Raw genomic sequence first — 22,613 nt, 5'->3', positions numbered from 1 at the left:
GTGTCAGGGGCCGCTCCCGCCGGCGTCGTGCGGAACAAACAGCGCCCTTACGCGGCGTCACGCCGCCTTCGCCTAACCCCAGCTCCGCTGCCCACACGGCGCCTGTCCCCATGCCGCGCCGCCTCTCCGTACGGCAAAATGGCGGCCTCCAGTTCTCGTAGGAAGCCGCCCGGCGCACTGAGCCGTGACGAGCGCCGCAGCAACCAACCGCTGCGCACGCCGGCGACTAGCGGCGCTCCCATTGGGTGGCGCCGTGCTCGCGCCAGCAGCCGCGCAAGGCTGCGCCGGGGCGTATGTGTCGGCGAGAACAGCGGCGGCTGCAGCCCTCGCCGGGGCCGCCGCCATGGATGCAGGTGGGTGTCAGGGGCGGCCGCTTCCCGTGCTGTGGTGCCGGGAGCACTTCTGCTTCGCACCCAGGAACCCGCGGCCCGGCCGAGCGGCCGATTGGAGCCTGCGGCTTCCCGGGGCGGCCTAGGCCCCGGCGGCCCGGAACGGCACGGCCGCTCCCGGTGCTCGGAGGCGCGTCTCCTGCCTGTCTGATAGCGGGAAAAGTCACCGCTTCTCTGGGGTACGATCCTGGAAGAGGCGTTCTCAGCCCTGTGGGACCCGAAGGGGCTTGGCCGCTTCCCTGCGGGATGCGGGGGAGGCCGGGGGATTCAGGTCAGCCCAACGATGGCTCCGTTCCTGCCGCTGCAGGCCAGAGCTGAAAGGTCTGTCAACAGAGAGGCGAATCCCTCCTGCCATCACCAGCTTGGCTTTTACCCTTGTGCCTGAAGGTACTGAGTTTGGCGGCATGGCCTGGACAGAGCTGCCCGGGAAGCGAACCAGAGGGTGAAAGCGGTGGCTGTGGCCACCTACTCCGCCGAGGGGTGAGGAGACTGAGCCACTCCTCACCTTCACTGAGAATGCCAGCAAAGCCTTTCACGCTAGAGGTTTTGCTTCATATGGGGGAGAAGAAAAAGAAGTGTGTTAGGACTCGCGTATTTCCTAGCCTTAGTAACAGCTTTCATCCATGCTCTGAGATATAAGTGATGTTCCATAATAACAAACGTTCTCATGTGCTGCCTGGGCTCCACGTCCATGTTGGGGGGGGCATGTGTATGCAACAGGGAGCCGGTAGCTCTCATCCCTCCAGACTGCTGTCTTGACTTGGTTTTGGCCCTGGTGCAGGTGCTGCTGTTGTCAGTGTACTCCAGCCGATAATGTCCTGACTTTGCTTGGTGTGTCCTTGTGCGTTGATGTATCCTGTCTCATACCTGGGAACAGAAATGCGTTCCAGTAAGTGAGCTTGCACAGCCTGAGCTGAGAGATGTGTTTGGTTTCCCTTGTGCAAGCATTGCAAGGGTTACCAAGAGAAGGAAAACCTTGCTGTAATAGACAATAGGGCTGGATTTCCAGTGTGCTCAGAGGAGGTGGGTCTCCGGGCTTTGGAGCAATGAGAGCACAAGCCCCTTTTTGTCCAGCCACGCCTCTGAGGCTGTCAGAGGCCTGATGGGCAGACTTGTAGCTGTTTGCTCTGGGTCTTCAAGAAAATGCCACTCTCCAATTGAATAACATACCTCCTTGGCTGTTTCTTAATTACTCAGAGTTGCTTAGATAGTTGGGATTTGTCTTGCTTGAAAGGTCTTAGCGGAAAGGAAAGAATTTTATTTCTGCAAAGGCCAGAAGCAGGGATTTGGGCTGTTCTTCTGTTACTTGTTTTCTAGGTGTTTTATAGCAGTGAGCTTCACTAGCACAATATATTTACCTTCTCGCCTCTCTTTTGAAATACTCTACATCCCCTAGCATTCCTCCTCCCCACACTGCCTTGGCTGGTGCACCTTTATTAGCTGAGGGATATGATCATCCCCCCTGTTTCTGATTCTTTTGTGGCAGTGTTAATTGAAGGCTGAAGGGAAAATGTCTCTAAGCTATTGAGGGCTCTGCCTGAGGAGCATTTCATGTCCTACAGTAATACCTCTCTACAGACTGGAGAAGCTGAGGAAGCGTTTTGGGAAGGTCTTGCAAAGCGTGTTTTTCATAGACTCATAGAATAGTTAGGGTTGGAAAGGACCTTAAGGTCATCAAGTTCCAACCCCCCTGCCATGGGCAGGGACATCTCACACTAAACCATGTTACCCAAGGCTCTGTCCAGCCAGGTCTTGAACACCGCCAGGGATGGAGCATTCACAACTTCCCCAGGCAACCTATTCCAGTGCCTCACCACCCTTACAGGAAAGAATTTCCTCCTTATATCCAATCTAAACTTCCCCTGTTTAAGTTTTAACCCATTACCCCTTGTCCTACCACTACAGTTCCTAATGAAGAGTCCCTCCCCAGCAATCCCTGTAGGCCCCCTTCAGATACTGGAGGGCTGCTATGAGGTCTCCACTCAGACTTCTCTTTTCCAGGCTGAACAGCCCCAACTTTCTCAGCTGATCTTCATATGGGAGGTGCTCCAGTCCCCTGATTATCCTCATGACCTCCTCTGGACTTATTCCAGCAGTTCCATGTCCTTTTGATGTTGAGGACACCAGAACTGCACACAATACTCCAGGTGACATCTCATGAGAGCAGAGTAGAGGGACAGGATCACCTCCTTCGACCTGCTGGTCACACTCCTTTTGATGCAGCCCAGGATACGGTTGGCTTTCTGAGCTGCGAGCGCACACTGAATCCGGCTCTTCCTTCAGTGTGGTGCTCCAAATCTCTGCTTCAGTATTTTGTATAGGAAGTTTTTGAACAAAACGTGAGCTGTGCAGGCAAACTGTAACCAAGATGATGCTGGAGTGAACATCATCTGTTTGCTGTGCAAACCACGGGGAAAATCACTTGCCATGTTTCTATCTGAGTCATCAAAGTTTTGACTTGTTCCTGGTTTCCCAGAGTGACAGTTTTGGTAAAGCAGATAAAGTTACTGGCTGTCAAGGATGTAATTTGCCTTCAGCATGTTTGCAAACTGACATCACCAGTCAGGGTCTGCTGCCCACTGCTGTACTTCAGTGTTTGGTTATGTGGGAGCTTATTACAAGTTGGGGTAATGCTTTTTGTTGTGCAGCTTAAGAATATGAGAAGGGAGGCAAAACCCTAATTCTGTGTATTAAACCAGTTTTTTATGGTCTTTAATGCAGTTTTAGTTTGAATGCCTTCACCTTGGTTGTTTAGTACAGTTGTTTTCTGTAAAGGCATGTACAAAGCTTTGCCTTTTCTGTTGGGGCTTTCTAGTGAGGGTATAGGATGAAAAGGTGTTCTGGGACACTTCAGCAGACCCCGTGGAAGGTGTGCCATGGGGCAGAGATCCAGTCAACCAAGCATCATTTGCAGCATGTCCAAGGCTCCTGGAGAGCAAGGTCAGCTTTCTGAGGGTGTGCTTTGCAAGGTGGGGATTCTTGGCTCTTTAACAATAAATCCATTGTGCAGAGAAAGAAGTTGAACTATTGTATTGGATGTGCACTTGGATTTTCTGCAGAGGCTGCTGCTCCACTGTCCTGGATGCTCAGAGGTCAGTATTTAAAATAGATGGAGGGCTTCTTGAAGGTGAAGTTTTGGAGTACTGCCTGAGAAATTTGCTGATCTCACCTGACTTCTGCAGCTCTGAAGGACCATTTTCAAGTAGGATTTCTGCTGGTTGATTTTCCAGCTTTATTTTCAGACCCTTTGCTTTTAACTATGAAGTGGGAGAGAAGGGCTCCTGTGCAAACTGTGACATCTTTATCCCTGAATGAATTCTTTGGGTCCCACTGGCTCGTGTTTAGCTCGTCTGCACAGTAGCACAATGGATAGTTTTTAAAGAGTGCCAGTGTATGAAAGTAAATGCTTGTAAAGGAAGCGGTGGCTTCAAGCCTTGTGGGTAGCTTACTGCTCCCATTATAATGTTGTTGATACTACCTGGGAGCAATCACCTGGATTTTCTCCCTGTGAAGGAACCTTAACTCCTGCATATAGTACTTGTGCCTTTTCAGATGGTGGCAGAAAACAACTAATGCCTGACCACATCTTTCAGATGTGCAGCTCAACGTACAGGACCTTTGTGCAGAGCCCAGATGTTGCACATTCAGCTGAAGAACTGCAAGTCTGGGACCTTCCTCCTGAATGCACAGCATCATAGCACTTGTAGTTTGCGTGTGCTGCATTCCCTGAATAGGCAGCTGGTCTAGTGGGCAGCCTGGGAATCCCTCCTGCCTGCTGCCCCCTTCCTCTCCTAGCTTTGATTGAAGAGGAAACATTCCAGCAGATCCCTGTGGTGAAGCTGCCAGTTGGCAAATCCTGTGCTTGCTAAGGACCTGCGTGATGTGAAGCACAGAGGGTGTGACATTTGAGATGAGGAAATGTTGCTGGGAAGGAGAAAGAGGAGTGGTAGGGAGCTTGATAGTTTCTGTGTAGCACCCTTGCTTCACTCATTTTATTAGAAACCTGCTTTAAATCTTTTGGGCTAGGGTTAGGGCAAGAGTCTAATTCAAAATATGATTTAGGAGTCTATTTGAATCTCTGTTGCCAGGGTTCCTGTTTAAACAGTAGTTGGTCTTAGTAATGGTGTCTTGCTGCTGCTACTCAACTATTTTCTTTGACATTTGGAGTTGGAATTTCAGGTTAGGTACCCCAGGGGCAGGAGGCTGATGAGGCACCTACAGGAGGACAAAATGTCTTGTGTAGCTTGTTTGCCCAAGCACAGTCTGGAGTATCCTAGATGTCTGGAAGGTGGAGCACAACCAGGTGGTGACTTCCTGGAGCTATCATTGATGCAAATTGATTGATGCAAATCAGCCAAGTTGTTTAGTGGTACACCAGATGATGCTTTGGAAAGCTAAGGGAATGGCTGGGAGGAAAGCTTGTCTATGATCAGCTTCTGCTTGTGATAAGGGTCAGGTCAGCTACGTAGGCAGATGAGAGAACATCAGCAGGTGACTCTCCTGAGAAGCAAAAGGCAAAGTGTGTGCCATGTGGTGGCTTTCACAGGAAATGGGACTGAGAGGGGCTTGTGGTTGTTTAGTCTGTTGTACTGTTTTAAACTTGTGTCATGTTACCACAGATTTTATTGCTTTGCTGTAAGAGATGTTTTCAGTAGCCACTCTAACAGTTACAGAACAGTCTGGCTTTATTCTGCTTTAATTTTTATGGGTGCTTTGTGGAAGAATTGACACCTACGAAATTAGATAGTTCTTTTCCAGGGTTCCCAGGTGTCGTGGTTTAAACCCATCCAGACAGCTTGTTACCCACTCCCACCCCTTTCTTGCCCTCCCCCTACTCCTGGAGGGACGGAGAGGAGAATCAAAAAGAATGCAACTCCCACAGGTTGAGATAAGAACAGTTTAGTAACTAAGGTATAACACAAATCACTACTGCTACCACCAATAATAGTAATGATAAAGGAAATAACAAGGGAAGAGAATACAACACCCCATCACCAGGCCACTGATAACTTGCCCCCCATCCCGACCAAGCACCGACCGATACCTCCTCCAACCCTGCAGTCCACTCTGGCCCTTCCAGGTGACTCCCCAGTTACATCCTGGGCATGACGTGCTGTGGTATGGAATACCTCTTTGGTCAGTTTGGGTCAGGTGTCCTGTCTCTGCTTCCTCCCAGCTTCCCTCCTCCCTGGTAGAGCATGAGGCCCACAGAGTCCTTGGCCAAACCAAAACATCAGTGTTTTTCAGCTCTGTTCCCAGCTGAAAGTCAAAACACAGCCCTGCACCAGCTACCAAGAAAGAGAAAAAATGACTGCCACTGCTAAACCCAGGACACCAGGCCTTGTTTTCAAATGCAGACCTAGCACAGCACAGATAATCCAACTCTCCATTTTAATTTATTTTTCCTGTGCCTTTTGCATGGAAGCTTGGATCAGGGCAGCCTGTGCTTCTGAGTTGTTCTGTAATGGTCATGTAAGAGAGTACATGCATAGGCACTGATGGGTACCATGCTGTGAAGAGAGCCAGTAAAATAGACCTAAGGTTTGCCTATCACCTGTGAACAAGTACACCTCTGCGTTCCTCAGATTTTAGTGTGACATCTGTAAAGGCAGTGGTGCTCCACAAGCTGCAGGCTGTTTTCAGGGCAGGTGATGACTTCTGCTGGATTCATTTCTGCTTGAGGAAGAACTGATGGGCAGAGGGGGGGTTAGTTCCCATTTTGTTATGATGAGTGCTTTTTATTACATTCGGTGGAAGATTTTTTTATCACTTTGCTCACTTGAAAAGAGGACCTCGATATCGTTGTTGATGGCATACACGATGGTGCATGTTCTGGGGGATACAGTGCAGCTGCCAGCTGAAGTCCTAGATGTTTCCTGAACTGGGTAGAACTTGGAGCTGATATAACCTGGAAATCCCTCTGCTTTTCTGCTTGTGTCAGCTCTATGTGCCTTCCAAGAGGTGGTGGTTGCAGGTGGAGCTGTACCATTCCTTGCCAGCTAGACCCAGGTGCTCTGGGTGTGCATGTTACTGGGCCATAGCAGTTCTGATTCTCTGGTTTTGTATGGTTTTTAAAACACAAGGAAAAGCCCTGAAAAGTATGTCATTTCTCCTTTCTCTTTCTAGCTACTCTTACTTATGACACTCTCAGGTTCGAATATGAAGACTTCCCTGAGACCAAAGAACCTGTTTGGATCCTTGGCCGGAAATACAGTGTTTTTACAGGTAGTTTGCCTGCACAATGCAATGTGCTCTAATGCTCCAGAGGATTCTGTTAGTATCGTGCTTTGCTTTGTGAGCAGCAAGGTGACTGCAAACCTATAAGCACACTACAAAGTCTGTCTGTTTGCTGGCAAAGCATGCAGACTGTAACTGCCCAGTTTGTGTCTGTCTGGCCATTTCCATGGACCCTGGAATGTTTTTGTCCAGAAAGTTACCAGTTACTGGACCTTGTGTCATGAGGCCAGAATGATTGAGGCAAGGAGACAGATCAGGGAAAAGGCAAGGAGGTGGTTTACTGCTCCATAATTTACTTATGACCAGAATGTCTTTGGGTTGCTTGCAGCTATTTTGGGGGGAAAAATTAAGTTTCTTCTGCACAGCAGCGCTGTTCCTCAACCAGTTTTTGCCTCTGGGCATGCAGACTGTGTGAGAAGCAGAATGCTGCTGTTGTTGGGGAAGGTGAGTGGGAGATGGATTTAGCTGTGTTTGATGCTTCCTTTACATGCATGCCTTCCAATGCTGAAAATTTTTCAGAGAAAGAAGAGATCCTGTTGGATGTGACCTCTCGGCTGTGGTTCACCTACAGAAAGAACTTCCCTGCTATTGGTATGTACTGTGGACAAGTCTAAGAACACCCTGAAAGTGGTGGTAATTCAGTATCTCTACCTAATAAAACAGTCCCTACGAGTGTAACATTAATGAGCTTCCATTTATAAGGATCTGAAATGCACAACTTTTTGCTTATCTGAGAATGAGAATTCCTCATGTCCTTGGGTATGAGGGATGACAGGAATTTTAAAAAGGGTACAAGAATGAATTTAGGAAGCCTACCTAGAAACATCCTTTCTTGAGCAACATGGGAAGTTTTTTGTACTTCATGTTCATTAGGTCCTACATAAATCTATCATGTAATATTATTTAATGAAGGTCTTGGTGTTGAAGTGGATTAAAGTAGTGAAAGCTCAAGATGAGACTACTGAAATTACTGCCTTTGTGCATCTGCTCTAGACTATGTGTGGATTTTTTGTTGTTGCTGGGGGAGGTTAAATGCCTGAAGTGGCTGTTACACATAGGAACTTAATGATATGAGGACCATTTCCCAGTGAAATGGAAGGTGGAAGTCTTCATTCCCTAAGACAGTCTGCATGGTCTCTTCTGTGGTTTGGTTTTGTGTACTGGGTGGAAGGTGTATCCAAAGAGACCTAAGAGCAGGTAAATGGGTTTACAAGTCTCATCCGTGTCTCCACTGTCAGTGGGGAAAATTGCTCAGATTTGGAAAAGAGGCTTGGTAGCTGGTCCTTCTGGTTTGTTCTGTTCTTTCCCTACTGGGAAACTTTGCCTAACAAGTTGTGAGACATCTTTAATGCAGTTTAGTCCCTTTAAGTTCATGTTTGTAAGCCATAGTTAAACGTGTTCAAAATTGAAGGGTTACCATGTCTTTAACTATGGCTCACAAACATGATTGGGGTTTCTGTGTGAGTTATTAAAGGGGTGGGGGGCAAAACAGAGATCCCATTTTCTGAGTCATTTCCCATTTACAGTATACATAGGATTTGCATGCCATACAGCAGAGCTTTTCCAGTCTTTCTTCTCCCAGTCATCCCTTTTACTGTTCCCCACTTACTCTCTGAAGAGCTCACAATATTTATGTGGGCAGGCACAGAGGAAAGGGGAATGTCTAATGCTAATTTTGTAAAGCATTATCAGTTTTGGATGTTGTCTATGTTATAAATTGCTGGAAAAACTACAGAAGATAGCTGCTGACCATCCAGAAGTTGATTAAATATTTCTCGAGTGATTTTTCTCCATATGCTTTTTATGCAGAGTAGTTGCATAAGGACTGAAAGAAGAAAGCAGCACTGCAAAGAAGCTACTTCTACCAGCTGTGCTAAGGCATAGCTCACTGTGTGCTTGTAAGACAGCTCACTTGCTGTGGTCACACTATAAACATTTTATGTGTGAAGCTTGTAATAATAAGCCAAAGTTTCAGTGGAGGAACAGCAGTTTCCTTTTGAAGTTTTGTCACGGAGGTGCTTCCAGCCTTGAGGCATTTGTCTAAGACTTTCTACTGTGAGCTAATATCCAGTTTATTCTCCAGAATTATGCAGGATATGGGGGATTAGTTATTGCTGGGGTGGCATTTCTGGCTCATGGGTTGTTTTGGAGGTGTTTTTCTTTGGCCTAAGTTGTTCACTGTGGAATCTCATCCAGCCATAGCTGCTTATGATGTGTAAATTCTTGGGACTGATCTGTTTTGCATAATGAGTTGCCTTCTCAAGATAAGGATTAAAAGAAGTTACCTGTAGGAAGTGCCTTGGTGTAGAAATGTTCTCTGAATTGGGCTGGGAGTCTGCAGCTATGTTCAAGGACTGTTGTACTCCAGAGGAATTCATCTGTCTAGTTGAGTTGTTTTAATTTCCCTTTGAAGTTTTTTTTCCCCTTTCAGTTCATGTTAGAGGATTTTGTTTGGTTGGTTTTAAGAGATGCCAGTAAGTTACTCAATGATAACTGCTTTTTTGTCTTCAGCCTTGGGTATGTAAGATAGTCCTTATTCATTGATGTCCTTATTCGCCTGATTTCTTGCGTGAACCTGCTATCCAGGTGCAGACTTCCAGTGCTTTAATTTCTCTTCCCTCTGTGCTTTCATTTCTTCTTCCTCTTTGCACTGTTTTACTGTTCATTACGTACTTATTTTCTCTCCTTGTTTGCAGGAGGAACTGGTCCCACATCTGATACTGGCTGGGGCTGTATGTTGCGGTGTGGCCAGATGATCTTTGCTCAGGCCTTGGTCTGCAGGCATTTGGGAAGAGGTAAACCAGTGCATACCCCATACTGACTTCCAGGGCCACATGCTCCCACCAGTGCAGTCCTTGTAAGGACAGCAGATAACAAGGGCACAGCTGGGAACTGCTGAAGGCTCTGTAACTTTTTCTTCGGTTTTCTCAAGTTCAGGGCTGTTGAGAGAACAGTCTACTGGAAACCCTGAAACAGCTGTTGCCCTGCTCTCTGCAGCTACACAGGTAGATGTAGTTGTCCAAGCCTTAAAACAAAGCAGAGCCCTGTCACGTGCTAGTTAAATCTACTGAAGACAAGAGCATAACAGATTTTTCTTGACAGTTTTTTTTATATAACAGTTGTTATAAACTGTTGTTTAAAACAACTTCATAGATTTATTGTTTTTTATAGTTCAGATTTGTCACATTGCCCTCACTGAGTGTAGTGTCTTCTTCCGAATGCTTCTGTTCTTGTGCTTGACCCGTGTTTGGCCTGTAAGAAGCTCTGCAAGAGCTTACTTTTGACAGGTGTTGATGGCTTTTGAATGTGAGTGGGATGATTTTTGTATTGAGGTCACTTGTGTTTTCACAGAATACGTAGCTCATGCCTGGCAATGAGAAATTGTAATCCTTTTCCCCATTTGTAGGGTAGAGATACAATTTTATTGTCTGATTTTTGCTTATTTGATTTCCTGTGGGTGATATATCTTTATCCCAGCTGTGAGAATGCTTACTTTTCTTTTTAAATTAATTTTTTAGTGTTGGAAATGACTCAGATGCCAAGTAATAAGATAGTGACATGAAAATTGGGGTCAGTTGATTAATGCACAGGGAATTGTAGCTTGCAGCCTCTCGTTGCTAGTGAATACCGTGTTTTGTTTCATGTATCCCCTTGTGTGTCTTAGATTGGAGGTGGATAAAAGGGAAGAAGCAGATGGCTAATTACTTCAATGTTCTTAATGCCTTCATTGACAAAAAAGACAGCTACTACTCCATTCACCAGATAGGTAAGAGCCTGGATGCTGAATAATGTGGAGATGCTCAGTCTGGGTTTCTCATGAGTTTAGAACATCGCTGTTTCTTTTACTGGCTTGGTGAGCGGGTCAGGTAGTACGTGACACTCTGCTCCTTGTTTTCTAACATGCTGTCAAGCTACCACTCTTTATTATGGATTATGATACGCTTTTCTTCTTGGCTCCGTTAAGGCCATCGGTTTTGCCTAATGCTTTAGGTTATATTCAGCATCACTTCCCATACTGTACCTAGCTAAGGTGAGAGGAATGCATGTGCCTGCTGTTCTTATTAGGACCTTATCATATGAGAAGGTAGCTGATCAAAAAACTCTCAGAAATAGCAAATGGATTAAGGAAAGATCACACTTTCATATAAACTTACCTGGCATATAGAAGTGGCCTGTTCCAGTTTTTCTTAAGAGCCTGTAGGTATAGCTTCAGTGAACAGCACTTCAGGTAATCAAACAGTCTGATGTTTCTTCTGAGCTAATACTGCCCTTTATGAACTTCTGCGTTACTGCATTTTGGGGAAAAGATTTCTTTATAGCCCTTCAGGGCATGTTTTTTTCTTTCATCTACATTAAGATACCCCATGAGAAGTCCTTTGTGACCCTAACCATTCTGTGATGCTATGAAAGGGTAGGTGAAAGGCTAGATTCTGCTGACTTAAGTGTTTCTAAATGAGATTTCTTCCCCATTAAATACAAACTGATTAGGAAGGGAAACAGCGTAGATGACATTATTTGCTAATTTTTTTTTTCTTGTGATGCAGCCCAGATGGGAGTTGGCGAGGGAAAATCTATAGGTCAGTGGTATGGACCAAACACAGTCGCACAAGTGCTCAAGTAAGTGCTGCATTTTTCCTTTACATCTTTTAAAGCATGCAGTGGGGTCATTTGGTTTGTAACCTCCTAGTTTACAGGTTTCTGCCCATGGACTGAAGTGCAACTGTATGTTTTAATGATGTTAAGCCAGCAACCTGCTTGGACACAAGGGCTCTTTCCAAGTTCTTACCATTCATATGCTGGCAGGATGTGAGAGGAAACAGATTTCAAGTTGAGAACAACCCCCAGAAATGTCTCTCCACATCCCACAAGTAATGTGCTTGCTGCTAGAACGGAGTACAGTGCTCTGCAGCAGACCAAAAGCAAGTTTCAAAGTAGATGATCTTGATGTTGTTTGGATCTCTGACCTGACAACAGTGTCTTCGTTATCATAAAGCTTCAGTGAGCTATCAAGTCATTAATGCATTAGCAGAAGAAAGCATTAGTAGTTGCTACCTGGGTTCCATGGTGACGGGCAGAGGATCATAGTTGTGCTAGAGCATGGACTGCCTTTAGTAACATTTTCCCTTCTGTCACTGTTCTTCCTTCACATCGATTAGATGAGCAATCGTAACCTATTCTCTGGAACAGGTTTAGGATTGCCTGAAAGCAGCTTTCCCAGATTAGACAATATGCCAGATTAGCTCAGGATCTGGTATAGGTGATCAGGAGATATGTATGGAAAGTCAAAGTTATTTCTCTTTTTCATTTATTATTATTTACTTTTATGCTCTTTCACTTTCTGGTAGCCAGAAGTTATGGGATTCAAGCTGAAGGTTGTGTCAGTGCTCTTGTACTCGTACGCTGTTGAGGGACAACTTCCCAGGTGTGGTCCCATTTGGAATCTTGTTTATTCTTCTAGCCGTAGTAACTAGTGGCAGTGAAGCCTACAACTCTGATACATGTATGAAAGCATACTTTACAGCATAACTGATAAAAACCAATCTCTCCTAATCCAGTTTCTCCTCTCTGATACACCACCATCTTTGACTTGTAACTAATCCCTGTAAACTTTTTGTTTTAATTTTCCTATAGAAAACTTGCAGCTTTTGATACATGGAGTTCACTGGCAGTACATATAGCCATGGACAACACAGTAGTGATGGAAGAAATCCGTAAGTATCACATGGGAGATGGAATATGGTATATCCTCTGGCAGCAAGAAGCTGAAAATAGCTGCAGTAAACAGAAATAAAAATGGAGAGCAGACAGTACAACACAAGAAGCATGAAGTACATGTTCTGTCTTAAATCTGTGGCCAAGTATACTAAAACAATCCAAGAATTGCTGTTCTAGGGCAAGGAAATCCCTTGTTTGACTTTTGCTTCATCTGATAGAGCCTCTGACTTAGTACTTGTGGTCTCTGGATCTGGAGAGATCTTCTGACCTTCAGATCAGCTAGGTGGGAGCTGCTTGGAAGGTGGTATCAAACTTGTTTGTAGCTGCAGGTGGCAAGCAGTGAGTAGCTGCTTTCTCTTTCATATAATGGGGTAGGAATGTTTTTGCTGTTGGGCAGAGTAAGAAAACTGGAACACATTGCTGAATACAAAAATGAAAAACATTGGGGAGGCAGGGGAGGGGAAGAGAAGAGCGTCTGTCCCTGTAGTGCATCTCTCATCATCTTCTAAGGAGTGATCACTGGTTGTTTCCTTTCCTGCTCCCTTCCCCCCATCTTGTTTTTTTTTTTCATTGCATCCTGACAATAGGAAGGCTCTGAAGGCTGAACAGCCATACAGTGTGTTCATGCTTGCCACAGTAATGGAAGCTGAAGGCCTGCATTGTTGGTTGCTGCCGTCCTGCATGGTGCTGGCCACACAAACCTTCTCCTTGCTTGCTGTGAACTAACTTGTGGGACAGTGCACTTACACAGCACAAACCCGTGCAGTGTTTTCTGCTGGGTTAGTGTTCTGAAATGGCATCTAGAACAGTCCAGTGAGCACTGGAGCTGGTGCAAGGTTATAGGCAAGATCAGGGCAGGCATTGTTTAGGCTGGCATCAGCTGCTATAGAGCCAAAATAAATTAACAGGCAATTTGTCCCTAGAGTGCAGGAAAGTCACTGTGTGAAGTCGCATCTCTTATCAGGTAGTCTCAACTGACACAGGATCTGACTGAGAAGTGCCTGTCTAGCCTTAGGTACATACAGTCCTCTGCAGTTATGTGCTAATGACCTTGGCTTAAAAAAGGCCAGCATGAAAACAGAAACTGGATTTATCTTCATCTTAAGCCTGAAAACATTACTTCTTGCAGCCAGCATGCTTCAGTTCTAGCCTTGGGTACGCTGCAAGCTCTTGTCTGTGTGACACCAGCTGTTCAGCACTGATACCGCTTCAAGTAATGTGTCCATACAGATTGTAACATGCAGGGGGTGTTAGTTTATTTTCCTTGCTTGTGAATCATAATGTACCCATTCAGGGCCCAAAAGTTACTGTGTAAGTGGTTCTGATACGTTCTATGTCTGTAGATACCTTGTACCCAAACATCTGTTGACAGTGAAGCATTCAGAAATTAATGTTGTTTCATATCTCTGCTCAATTGGGTCACTAATATTGTCCACCCTAAAGTTCATAGGAAATGTCTTTTGCCACATCCATCTTTATCCCTTCTGAGTCAAGTCTGTTGTATCAGAAAGGGGCTTTTATTGTTGGGCATTGGAAGATTATGTGTATCACAAAGGTGGTGAGAAGCCAAGACAGTAAAGCCAGTACCTGCCAGCAGCAGCAGCTGCAGTAGAAGAGATGTTGTGTCATATCTGTCGTAATATGTTTGCAGTAAGTAGTTTGGATCCAGCTGGGAAGCTTTAGGCAGGTTCTGCTGTGCTGTGGCACCACAGCACTGCGAGGCCTACCAAAGAAGCAAGGTGAATTTAGTCTGTGCTGAGTTCTCTACTGCTTAAACTTAGGTGAAGTGTGTTCATATCACAGTCAGAACTGACAGTTGCTTTGCCTGATGAAGAGACCTGCAGTGACACCCCATTCAGCAATAGCTTTGGCTTGGCAGCTGGTTTCAGATCATCAGAACAGGCAGGCTACTGCAACAGAAAATACCATGACCTTTACTGCTTTAACAGGGTAAATCACTACAAATAATGACTTTCAGTTTTCTCAGGACCTTCGGTAACTATGTGCATGAGAGATGGATATGTACACCTTCTCCCTCCATGAGGGACAAAATGGAGAGCAACTGCAAACTCTTCAGTGCAGGTTCTCTCTCATACTGAGGTTTTAGGTGAAAATCCTCTTCCTTCTAACCTTGGGTGTAACATTCTTCTTGTTCAGCTGGGTTTGAAGTTCTTCATATGAGCAAACACCCTGCTGAGGTGGCTGGCGATGAAGGTGTTTACATCGTGTCCTACCTGCTAGTGTCCTGGCATTCAGCTTAGCCCAGGAATAAATTAAACGAGCCTTTGGCATTCTGTCTAATTGCCTTGGCTTTATGATTAAAAATATGGGTTTCTTTGGGGGTCTGGGTTTTTTCTTCACACACCCAGCAAGTAATGAAGTTGGCCGGTGAGACAGGTAAGCTTGGAGCTGTTTCTGTACCACAATTGACATAATCTGGTTGCATTACAGCCTGGCCATGTGTTTGTCAAGCCTGTAGAATGAGGATGCATAGCGTTGATGTTATGTGTATGCCCTGAGGAGTTCTGCTGCCCCATATCTTACTGCAAAGCTTGTGTTGAAATTGCAGAGCTTAATGATCATCCTGCTTTAGGTCTCTAAAGTAGCTTCTGAATGAGCCCCAGTAAAATTTGTGAAGGCTTTAGTGAACTTTAGGAAAGTTCAGTACTACTCTGGACAGACACTGTGTGTGTCTTGTGACAGCACTCATTGCATATTTCCTGTGTTCAGCCATAACGCTTTGCTCATGCAGTTCAGCTGTCTTCATACCCTCCACAAACTCCTCTGGAGTCGAGCACATCAGATTTTCTCTTCTTGCCTACACACTTCCTGCATTCAGGACTCTGGCCTGACCTCCTGATCAGCTCATTCAGCCTTGTTGCCACAGGTTGTTGCTTAGCTGCTCACCTGCTGGAAGAATTTGCTTTTTAACAGCCCAGTAGATGGTATCTGTGAGTACAACATGCTTTGGCATAATCTTGATGCTGAGTCCTACCAGAAGCCCTGCAGGGAGCACATACATCACCTGATCGCAGCACTGCACCGCTTTAAGCTCTTCTTAAGTGCAGTAGGCTTTTAGTAAATAGCAATTATTGATAAGAGCTTGAATAGAATTACTCAAGGTCCAGAAACGGAGGTTATTTCTGATGCTTTCTGCTCATGTTCCCTTTCCATAGGGCGGTTGTGCCAGTCCAACTTCGCGTGTGCTGGAGCTGCAGCATGCCCTGCTGTGGAGTCAGACGTACTCTACAACGGGTACCCAGAGGAAGCGGGGGTTAGAGATAGGCTTTCACTGTGGAAACCATTGGTGCTGCTGATACCTCTTCGCCTTGGGCTCACAGAGATCAATGAAGCCTATATTGAAACACTGAAGGTAGGGGATCTGGAGCTCAACTCCTGGTGTTCTGGTGCTTAAGGACCCTGTTGTGCATTAAGTAATTTCTAGAATTTGGTTTTGGGGCAATAAATGCTCAGAAGTAATTTTCCTATTTGCAAAAGAAAAATGTGTTGAGAGACAGTCCTTGTCAGAGGTCAGGGTGTGGGTTCTTGCAGGCTATACTTAGAAAAATTGTGGGGTGGGATGAGGGGTTGGGAGTTTTCTTTGTTTTGTTTTGAGTTGGTTTGGTTTTGAGGATTTTACTTCACAACTTAATCATAGACCTTCTTTATGGAGCATTAGTTCTGCACAACTGTACCGTGCTTGGTGGCAATATAAGCATTAATGATTATAGTGTTCCGGACCCCCTGTAATTCTGATGCTGGAACTTGTCCTGCAGACTGAGGCTAGAAGCTGGCAGATGGTTGTAGGTTGAAGTATGAGGAGGCTGTAGGATTTAGGGTGTGCAGAGTATATGCATAAGACAGGGTAGGGTGCATATTGTCTTGCTGTCCTAATGCTAGCAAGCTCTGAGTTGCACTAGTAAGAGAGCTCCAAATTCATGCTGAGGTTACCTGTTCTTAACTCAGTAATTAAGGTGCCTGGATACTACAGCTGGATAAGGAACTTAAACTCTTTCCTGAGTGATCGTTCCACCCCATGGGCACTATTACTGCCGTATTAGAGCTCCAGGAGATCTTGCCACTGACTGCAGCAGAGCCAAGACTTGCCCAGACTGAGTCCTGGAGTAGTGCTGCTTCGTCCATCTGGTGCACCTGTGTGTTCCTGTCAGCAGTTACAAGTGGTTTTAAGCTGCTTCTGTGTTCCTTGAAGGTCCTGTGTTGCAGCCTTTCTCATGGAGCTTCTTTCTGGAAATAGCTGTTCTTGCTGCTAGATTTGCTGATTTTCAGTGTTCCCATCTCTCTTTCCCACTGCATTTTTGGATGTTTGCCTTTGTTGCCACCTACTGTCTCACTGTCTGTCAGCTGTGTGTTTTCTGTATTGCTTTTCCAGCATTGCTTCATGATGCCCCAGTCGCTGGGAGTGATCGGAGGGAAACCAAACAGTGCTCACTACTTCATTGGCTATGTAGGTGAGTGCCCAGAGTACTGCAAAGACTTTCCAAGCATCTCCCCCCAGCTGAAAAAACGCTTGTGGAGTGGTACAGCTCCCCTGCTTGGTCTGTTGCGCATGCTGCAGGGTGGTTCTTTCCTGTGTGGGAGGCTGCTGTGGACTGAACCTCTTTGTGAGGACCCAAGTGATGCAGCTTTGAACAGCAGCTATAGTATAAGCCATAAAGTTCCACTGTGTATTGCTAAATCCTGTCTGTAAAGAGGTGTGCATAGACACTTCTTCCTACGTGCAGTGCTGACCTCCCTTTAGGGGCTTGGCTGGATTTAGCTGTCCTTTAGTTGTCCGCTTCATGAAACTCTACAAACTGTTACTGTTTCACTCTCCTCTTTCCCTCTGAATTTCTGTCTTTGCTCAAAACCTCAAGCTGGTTGTGTTTTGGATTTCTGGGGCCTACTTGAGCTCACGCAGGACCCTGGAAAGCATGTGAAGGACCAGTATCCAGATAGTGCCTGTGCCTTGATCCCAGGGTGTTGCTGTGGAGTGACCACTGTGGTTCTGTTGGCAACTGGCTCTTTGCCTGGATGAGAGTCATTCGAGAAAGTGTGTGAAAACAAGTTGCCCCTAGAAAGTGTGTTCTCTTGTGGTGTTATAAGAGCTGGCTCTGTCATCGCTCTTCCTCCTCTTTCTATCTCACCATTTGTCTCTCAGAAGAGCAGCTTCTACATGGTTCTTCTGTTGATGTCTCCTTGCCTGTCTGTCCAGGTGAGGAACTCATTTACCTGGATCCCCACACTACACAGCCTGCAGTGGAGCCCAGTGACAGTGGCTGTCTCCCTGATGAAAGCTTCCACTGCCAGCACCCTCCCTGCAGGATGAGCATTGCTGAGCTTGACCCCTCCATCGCAGTGGTGCGTTCCTACCCTTTGTTTCCAGTCACCCGAAGGAGCAGTGTTGTGGTCCCTCTGTTCCATAGCCATCCCTTTACCCAGGGAGCTGGCAAAGGCAGTGGTGGTGGGTTGGGTTGGGTATTCTACGGGCATGCTATGCTCTCAGCAATGCTGCTGTGGGTTTCAGTAAGTGGTAAAGAAGCTCCTCAAGAAGGAAGCACTTTGGTCCAGGGAAGTTCCCCTTGCATGGCAATTAAATGCCATTCCTCATGGGGCAGTACCTTTCTCTCAAGTTTAGTTTGGGCTTTGATTCCTGCCTTTGTAGAGCAGATCCAAATCCATTCCTGAATCCATATTATGGTTCAGTGTGGCTTGCTTTCTACTGAACATGCGGTGCCTTACATAGACCTTTGTTTCCACGTGGGTTGTTTCTGCCCAGTTTTCTTTCAGCAGTAGAGCAGTCTGTTACACTGATGATTTCAGCACTTGGACAGTCCAGTCACATCAAGTGTATGGGGAGCATTCAGTTTAATGGGGCAGTGTAAGCCACAGTTTAAAAGTAAGGCATTGAATGTTGTACCAGTAAATTCTTCTCTTTCTTTCTTTTTTTTTCCAGGGCTTTTTCTGCAACACAGAGGAAGACTTTAACAATTGGTGCCAGCAAATCAGAAAGGTTTGTGTTTATATCACCAAGAAAGGAACAAAGGAATATAGGTTATTGTCTTGTTTCCAAACTGCTGCACAGAGGCCATGTTCTCTGTAGCATCATCCCATTTGGTTTATTAAACTACCAAGAAGAGCATAGCTCATGAAAATGCTGTTGATGGTGTGAGTCAAAGATCTGAGAAATGTTTTTTCAGCTGCAATGAAGTGCGAACAGATTGTTGTTACCCCTTAAAGCCCCAGAGCACTGTGAGTACAGAGTTGTTGGTTCTCATGGCTCTGCTCTTGCTCCACAGCTGTCCCTTGTAAGAGGAGCGCTGCCAATGTTTGAACTGGTTGAACGCCAACCCTCGCATTTCTCCAACCCTGATGTCCTGAATCTCACACCAGGTAAGGCCCTGCAGGGGGGCAGAGTTAGGGGTGAGGTGGTCCCTTTGATATACTGGAAACTGTGTGGAATTGCATGGTGACTTCTAGTATGTTCCTGTTCCACCTGGAGCTCTTGGGTCAATTGATCTTGTTTCTTTGTGAAACACTTCCAGCTGGTGCTTCACAGATCCCACGGTGTCTAGGATGATTTTTAGGATGAGGCTGTGAATGAGGATGGTGACTGAGGGAAATTAAAAACAAGTTCATAAGCTATCACAACAACATGAATTTATGATTTATAAAGGGATGCTTGGAGGAATTAAAAGGGTTCATTGAAAAGGTTGAAAAATTAGTTTCTAGGTAATGAAAATGGTCAGACAGGGCTGGTCAAACTTAGTTCCAGTGTAAGTCACTCATTCCCTGTAAATGTACTACTACCAGTGCAAAAGGGAACAAGCGCTGGGCAGTATCTTGGCTGTCAGGCTCTGTTTATCATGTTAATAATGTGCACAAACATTGTAGGAGATAAAAAGCCATTGACAGCTTCTGCCAAGAGCAGTAAGTATACATAGACAAACCTACCCTGTCACCAGGCATTGGACTGTGTCCTGTTACTTGCATCCTGCACCCTGTGCTTACTTGCTATCTCTCCTTAGCATGAACTTGGAAAACCTGCCTTATCTCACTGTCCTTTTCTGTCAGAATGCTTGATTGCCTCCAACTGTCAATTGATCCTTACCTCTACTAAATTCTCCCTAATTGCTGCCTTTCTTACTCTTAAAAATGTTTTTGTAATGGGCTACTTGTCCTTCTCCCCCTTCCCTACCTTTTAGAACCTTTCACATCTGCTATGACCGTTCTGTTTCTCAACAGTCCTATCCTTCACTAGAAGGAATAATTGTACTTTCATGATTATCCAGCCCCTTGTCCTTATTTTTCCCTGCCACTTGGGTGCCACTTGTGGGCACTGCAATCTATGCAAATGCCTTGTATTGCTGGTTTTGATCACTCTACTGTGGGATTAAAGCTTGTTACAACATGTCTCTGTCCCCAGCCATCAGTTACTGCAGTTTAGCTTTTGGCTGGCTGTTCTGCCAGTGAGTGCTTTCATGAAGCCTGAGTAGGTTTCTCCTTTACTTCCACAGCTTGCACATACATTCTCACCTGCATTTCCCTTATGGTAACGTTACTTCCCCTATAGGTATGTGCTGTCTCCTCACCATAGAGTTGGAAGGGTGAACAGGAGGGATTAAATACATTATCTTTCCTCCCAAAATGAACTGTACTAATTACTTCTGAGAGTGTGTGTTGTGTAATTACATTCCCCAGTAGTTGGATCAAAGGTATCTGTAGCATAAAACAAATCTCTGGTACATGGGGGATGGGGAATGTTCCCATATCACTTAATTGAGCCAGAAATCTTCATGGCTATTAGTATAGACCTTAGGCAAGCCCTTCTGTTTTGGGCCTCTTGAGGCAGAACAGTCTCCTGCTAGTACAGAGCTGCTGTACAGGAAGGTTATACAAAACAGTCACAGCAGTGTTGTGCTGCATCAGGGCTGCTTTTGGAATCTGTGAAACGTGGCACACCTTCTGTGCACCATGTAATTCTCTCCAATGCATTTTTCTGTGCTACTGACATGTTCTCATCCCTCTCGGGGCCTTCACTGGGGTATGTCAAGTCTTTTGGAACTTGCAGGCATTTAACACTCAAATTCTGCTGCTCTTCAGCTGATCTCACTGGTGCTGAACAGTCAGTGCATCCCATGGAGCTAGCACTTCCTTTTTCTCTTGCAGACTCTTCTGATGCTGACAGATTGGAAAGGTTTTTTGACTCGGAAGATGAAGACTTTGAAATTCTGTCCCTTTGAAAACAAACAGGAAACTGACTCTGCAAATTTGTGTTATGTGTGGGGAGAACGGGGGGAGGGAAGCTCCTTCGAGAGCCTGGGGCTACCGGTTTTCATAGGTGCTTGCTGCCATCCCCACCTCTTGTCCATCCTGACATTCTGTGCAGCCTCTGAGTGGAGCGCGGATGAAGAATCAAGTGACACAGCCTTACTGTCTGGAGTCAGAATTTCTCAGTAGAAAACAGTTGTGGAAGTGGATGCAGTGGTGCTTAGGAGTTCAAAGACTTATCTGTTACATCAGCAGGTCAGATGGCCTTCTGGGGAGGCACAGAAATCATTAATCCTTACATGGGGACTCTGAAGCTTAAGTAGAGCTACCCATGATTTAGCAGGTGAAATGTAGAGTTAATTCCTTTAGCAGCTTCTCTTCTCACTGGCCAACTTGGACTGCAGCTCGCAACACAAGTGAACAACAGACACAGCTGTGAAGCCCCTGGAGTGCAGGTGCCCAGGCTTCCTACAGTACAACTCCTGTCTGTGCTTTGCAGTACGCAGCACTTCCTCCTAGATTTAGTGTCCCTCCTCACATGCTATGAAAAGGAAGTTGAGGGAATTTACAAGTAACTGGTAATTCAATAAGCAAAAGGCTGTCTGGGAAAGTATGGAGCATACCCATGCTGCGGGGGAGGAACATGTCTATCTCAGTTTAAATAACAGCAGAAAGAATGGAAGGATAGAAAATGTGTGTGTTCCTGCTCCATGAGTCAATAAAACATTGTGCTTCTACAATGGATTAATGTCTACAGCAAGTATCTTCAGGAAAGCTGCTTCAAGCAGAGAATTGGATTCCATAGTCCTGGAAAAACAACAGTCCACAGCTGGGAGAGGCAAAACAGGACACCTGCGATCTGCCAGTCATGTGCCTGCTTGTGCCAGCACCCCAAGGGAACTAATCCTGTTGGTACCGAAAATGTGAGCTATAGAATTCCTCAAGGTGTCCCTAGTGGGTTGTAGTTCCTCCAGCTGCTCCTGTTAGACATTCCCTTTCCAAACCAGAAGAGGGGCCTGAAGTTTAAGTAGGCTTCCTAGCTGGGTGGGTACCTTTCTTTTTGTTTTCTGCCAGCTTCACCTCCCTGCAGAGTATGCACAAAGGTACTGTAGGAGCTAACCCAGAGAAACCCATTTCAAGTCATCATCCCAAAGAGGGCAGTAAAGACGGAATGCCTTGAGAAGGTCAAATTATACTGGAAATTTTATCTACTCTTAAGACAATAGCTCTGCCTGGGGCCCTTTTCCTCACAGAATTTGGAGAAAGGTTAAAGAGTGGAGGAGAGCTGTCTTAATGCAAACTGCAACAGAAGTTGCTGAAGTAGTTTCCTTCATGCACACTGCAGATTGCAGACCTGTTTACAAGGCTTTGTTTTCTACATTTAGGATGGAACCTGTCAGTTGATGCTTTTGTACTGAAGGCTGGTGCCAGCTGGCTAGAAATGACCTGTTTCTCCTGTCACTGATATACTGATGCTCTCTAACTGTCCCTGTGTTATCCAAATGCAGAGGTTTGAACTGGGAACCACAATGCTTCTGTCACTAAATTATTATTTGCTGCTTTCTGCCTGCTTCTCTCCTCTCTTGTAATTAGGGGAAGAGGCAGCAGTGGAAATGGGGCTGTGCTCCATTCATCTGCTTTCAATTTGTATCTGAATAAACAGATCTAAACTCTTTGCCTGTCCTAATGTTTTAGCAGATGCCATGAAGGTGGTGGCAGGTGGTATCTAGTAATCCTGCATTGGGGTTGGGAATGCTGTTAAAATGACTTGGTTTTACCCTGTTAGGGCAATGAAAGGGAAACTGTGAAGTGGCGTCGTTATCTATTGGGACTGTCAAGTTCATATTCCTATTCCAGTGGGTAAGCACCTGCAGACATGCTAGCAGAAAAGGAAAAACACATTTCCATAGTAATCTCACCACCATATCTGTGAACCTTTCAAATGATTTAACATTCCAGTTTACTGTAGTTTGCTGGTAATTACTGATGCCTTAGATGAATTCA

General features: G+C 45.5%; 1 protein-coding gene across 1 annotated transcript; it reads left to right on the top strand.

The window, feature by feature from the left end:
- Window positions 1-193: 193 nt before the first annotated feature.
- ATG4B (autophagy related 4B cysteine peptidase) lies at window positions 194-22,284 on the top strand. The gene is made up of 13 exons (XM_061345279.1): window positions 194-353; window positions 6,516-6,614; window positions 7,146-7,217; window positions 9,323-9,421; window positions 10,291-10,392; window positions 11,171-11,243; window positions 12,258-12,337; window positions 15,518-15,714; window positions 16,732-16,810; window positions 17,554-17,699; window positions 18,295-18,351; window positions 18,638-18,731; window positions 20,508-22,284. Exons 1-13 carry the CDS (start codon window positions 344-346, stop codon window positions 20,579-20,581), a joined length of 1,182 nt encoding a protein of 393 aa, XP_061201263.1. The 5' UTR covers window positions 194-343; the 3' UTR covers window positions 20,582-22,284.
- Window positions 22,285-22,613: the final 329 nt, after the last annotated feature.

Source organism: Neopsephotus bourkii, unplaced genomic scaffold, assembly GCF_033783945.1.
Source record: "Neopsephotus bourkii isolate Nb327-2 ecotype Australia unplaced genomic scaffold, CSIRO-AGI_Nbou_v1 NB_234, whole genome shotgun sequence".
Classification (NCBI taxonomy): domain Eukaryota; kingdom Metazoa; phylum Chordata; class Aves; order Psittaciformes; family Psittacidae; genus Neopsephotus; species Neopsephotus bourkii.
This window is presented reverse-complemented; position numbering and strand designations above follow the sequence as displayed.

What these genes read in the sequence shown, in the direction of transcription:
- ATG4B (XM_061345279.1), top strand. An exon ending in GAAATACAGTGTTTTTACAG is followed by an intron (nt 6,615 to 7,145) that starts GTAGTTTGCCTG and finishes AAAATTTTTCAG; the next exon opens with AGAAAGAAGAGATCCTGTTG. An exon ending in TGTCCTGAATCTCACACCAG is followed by an intron (nt 18,732 to 20,507) that starts GTAAGGCCCTGC and finishes TTTCTCTTGCAG; the next exon opens with ACTCTTCTGATGCTGACAGA.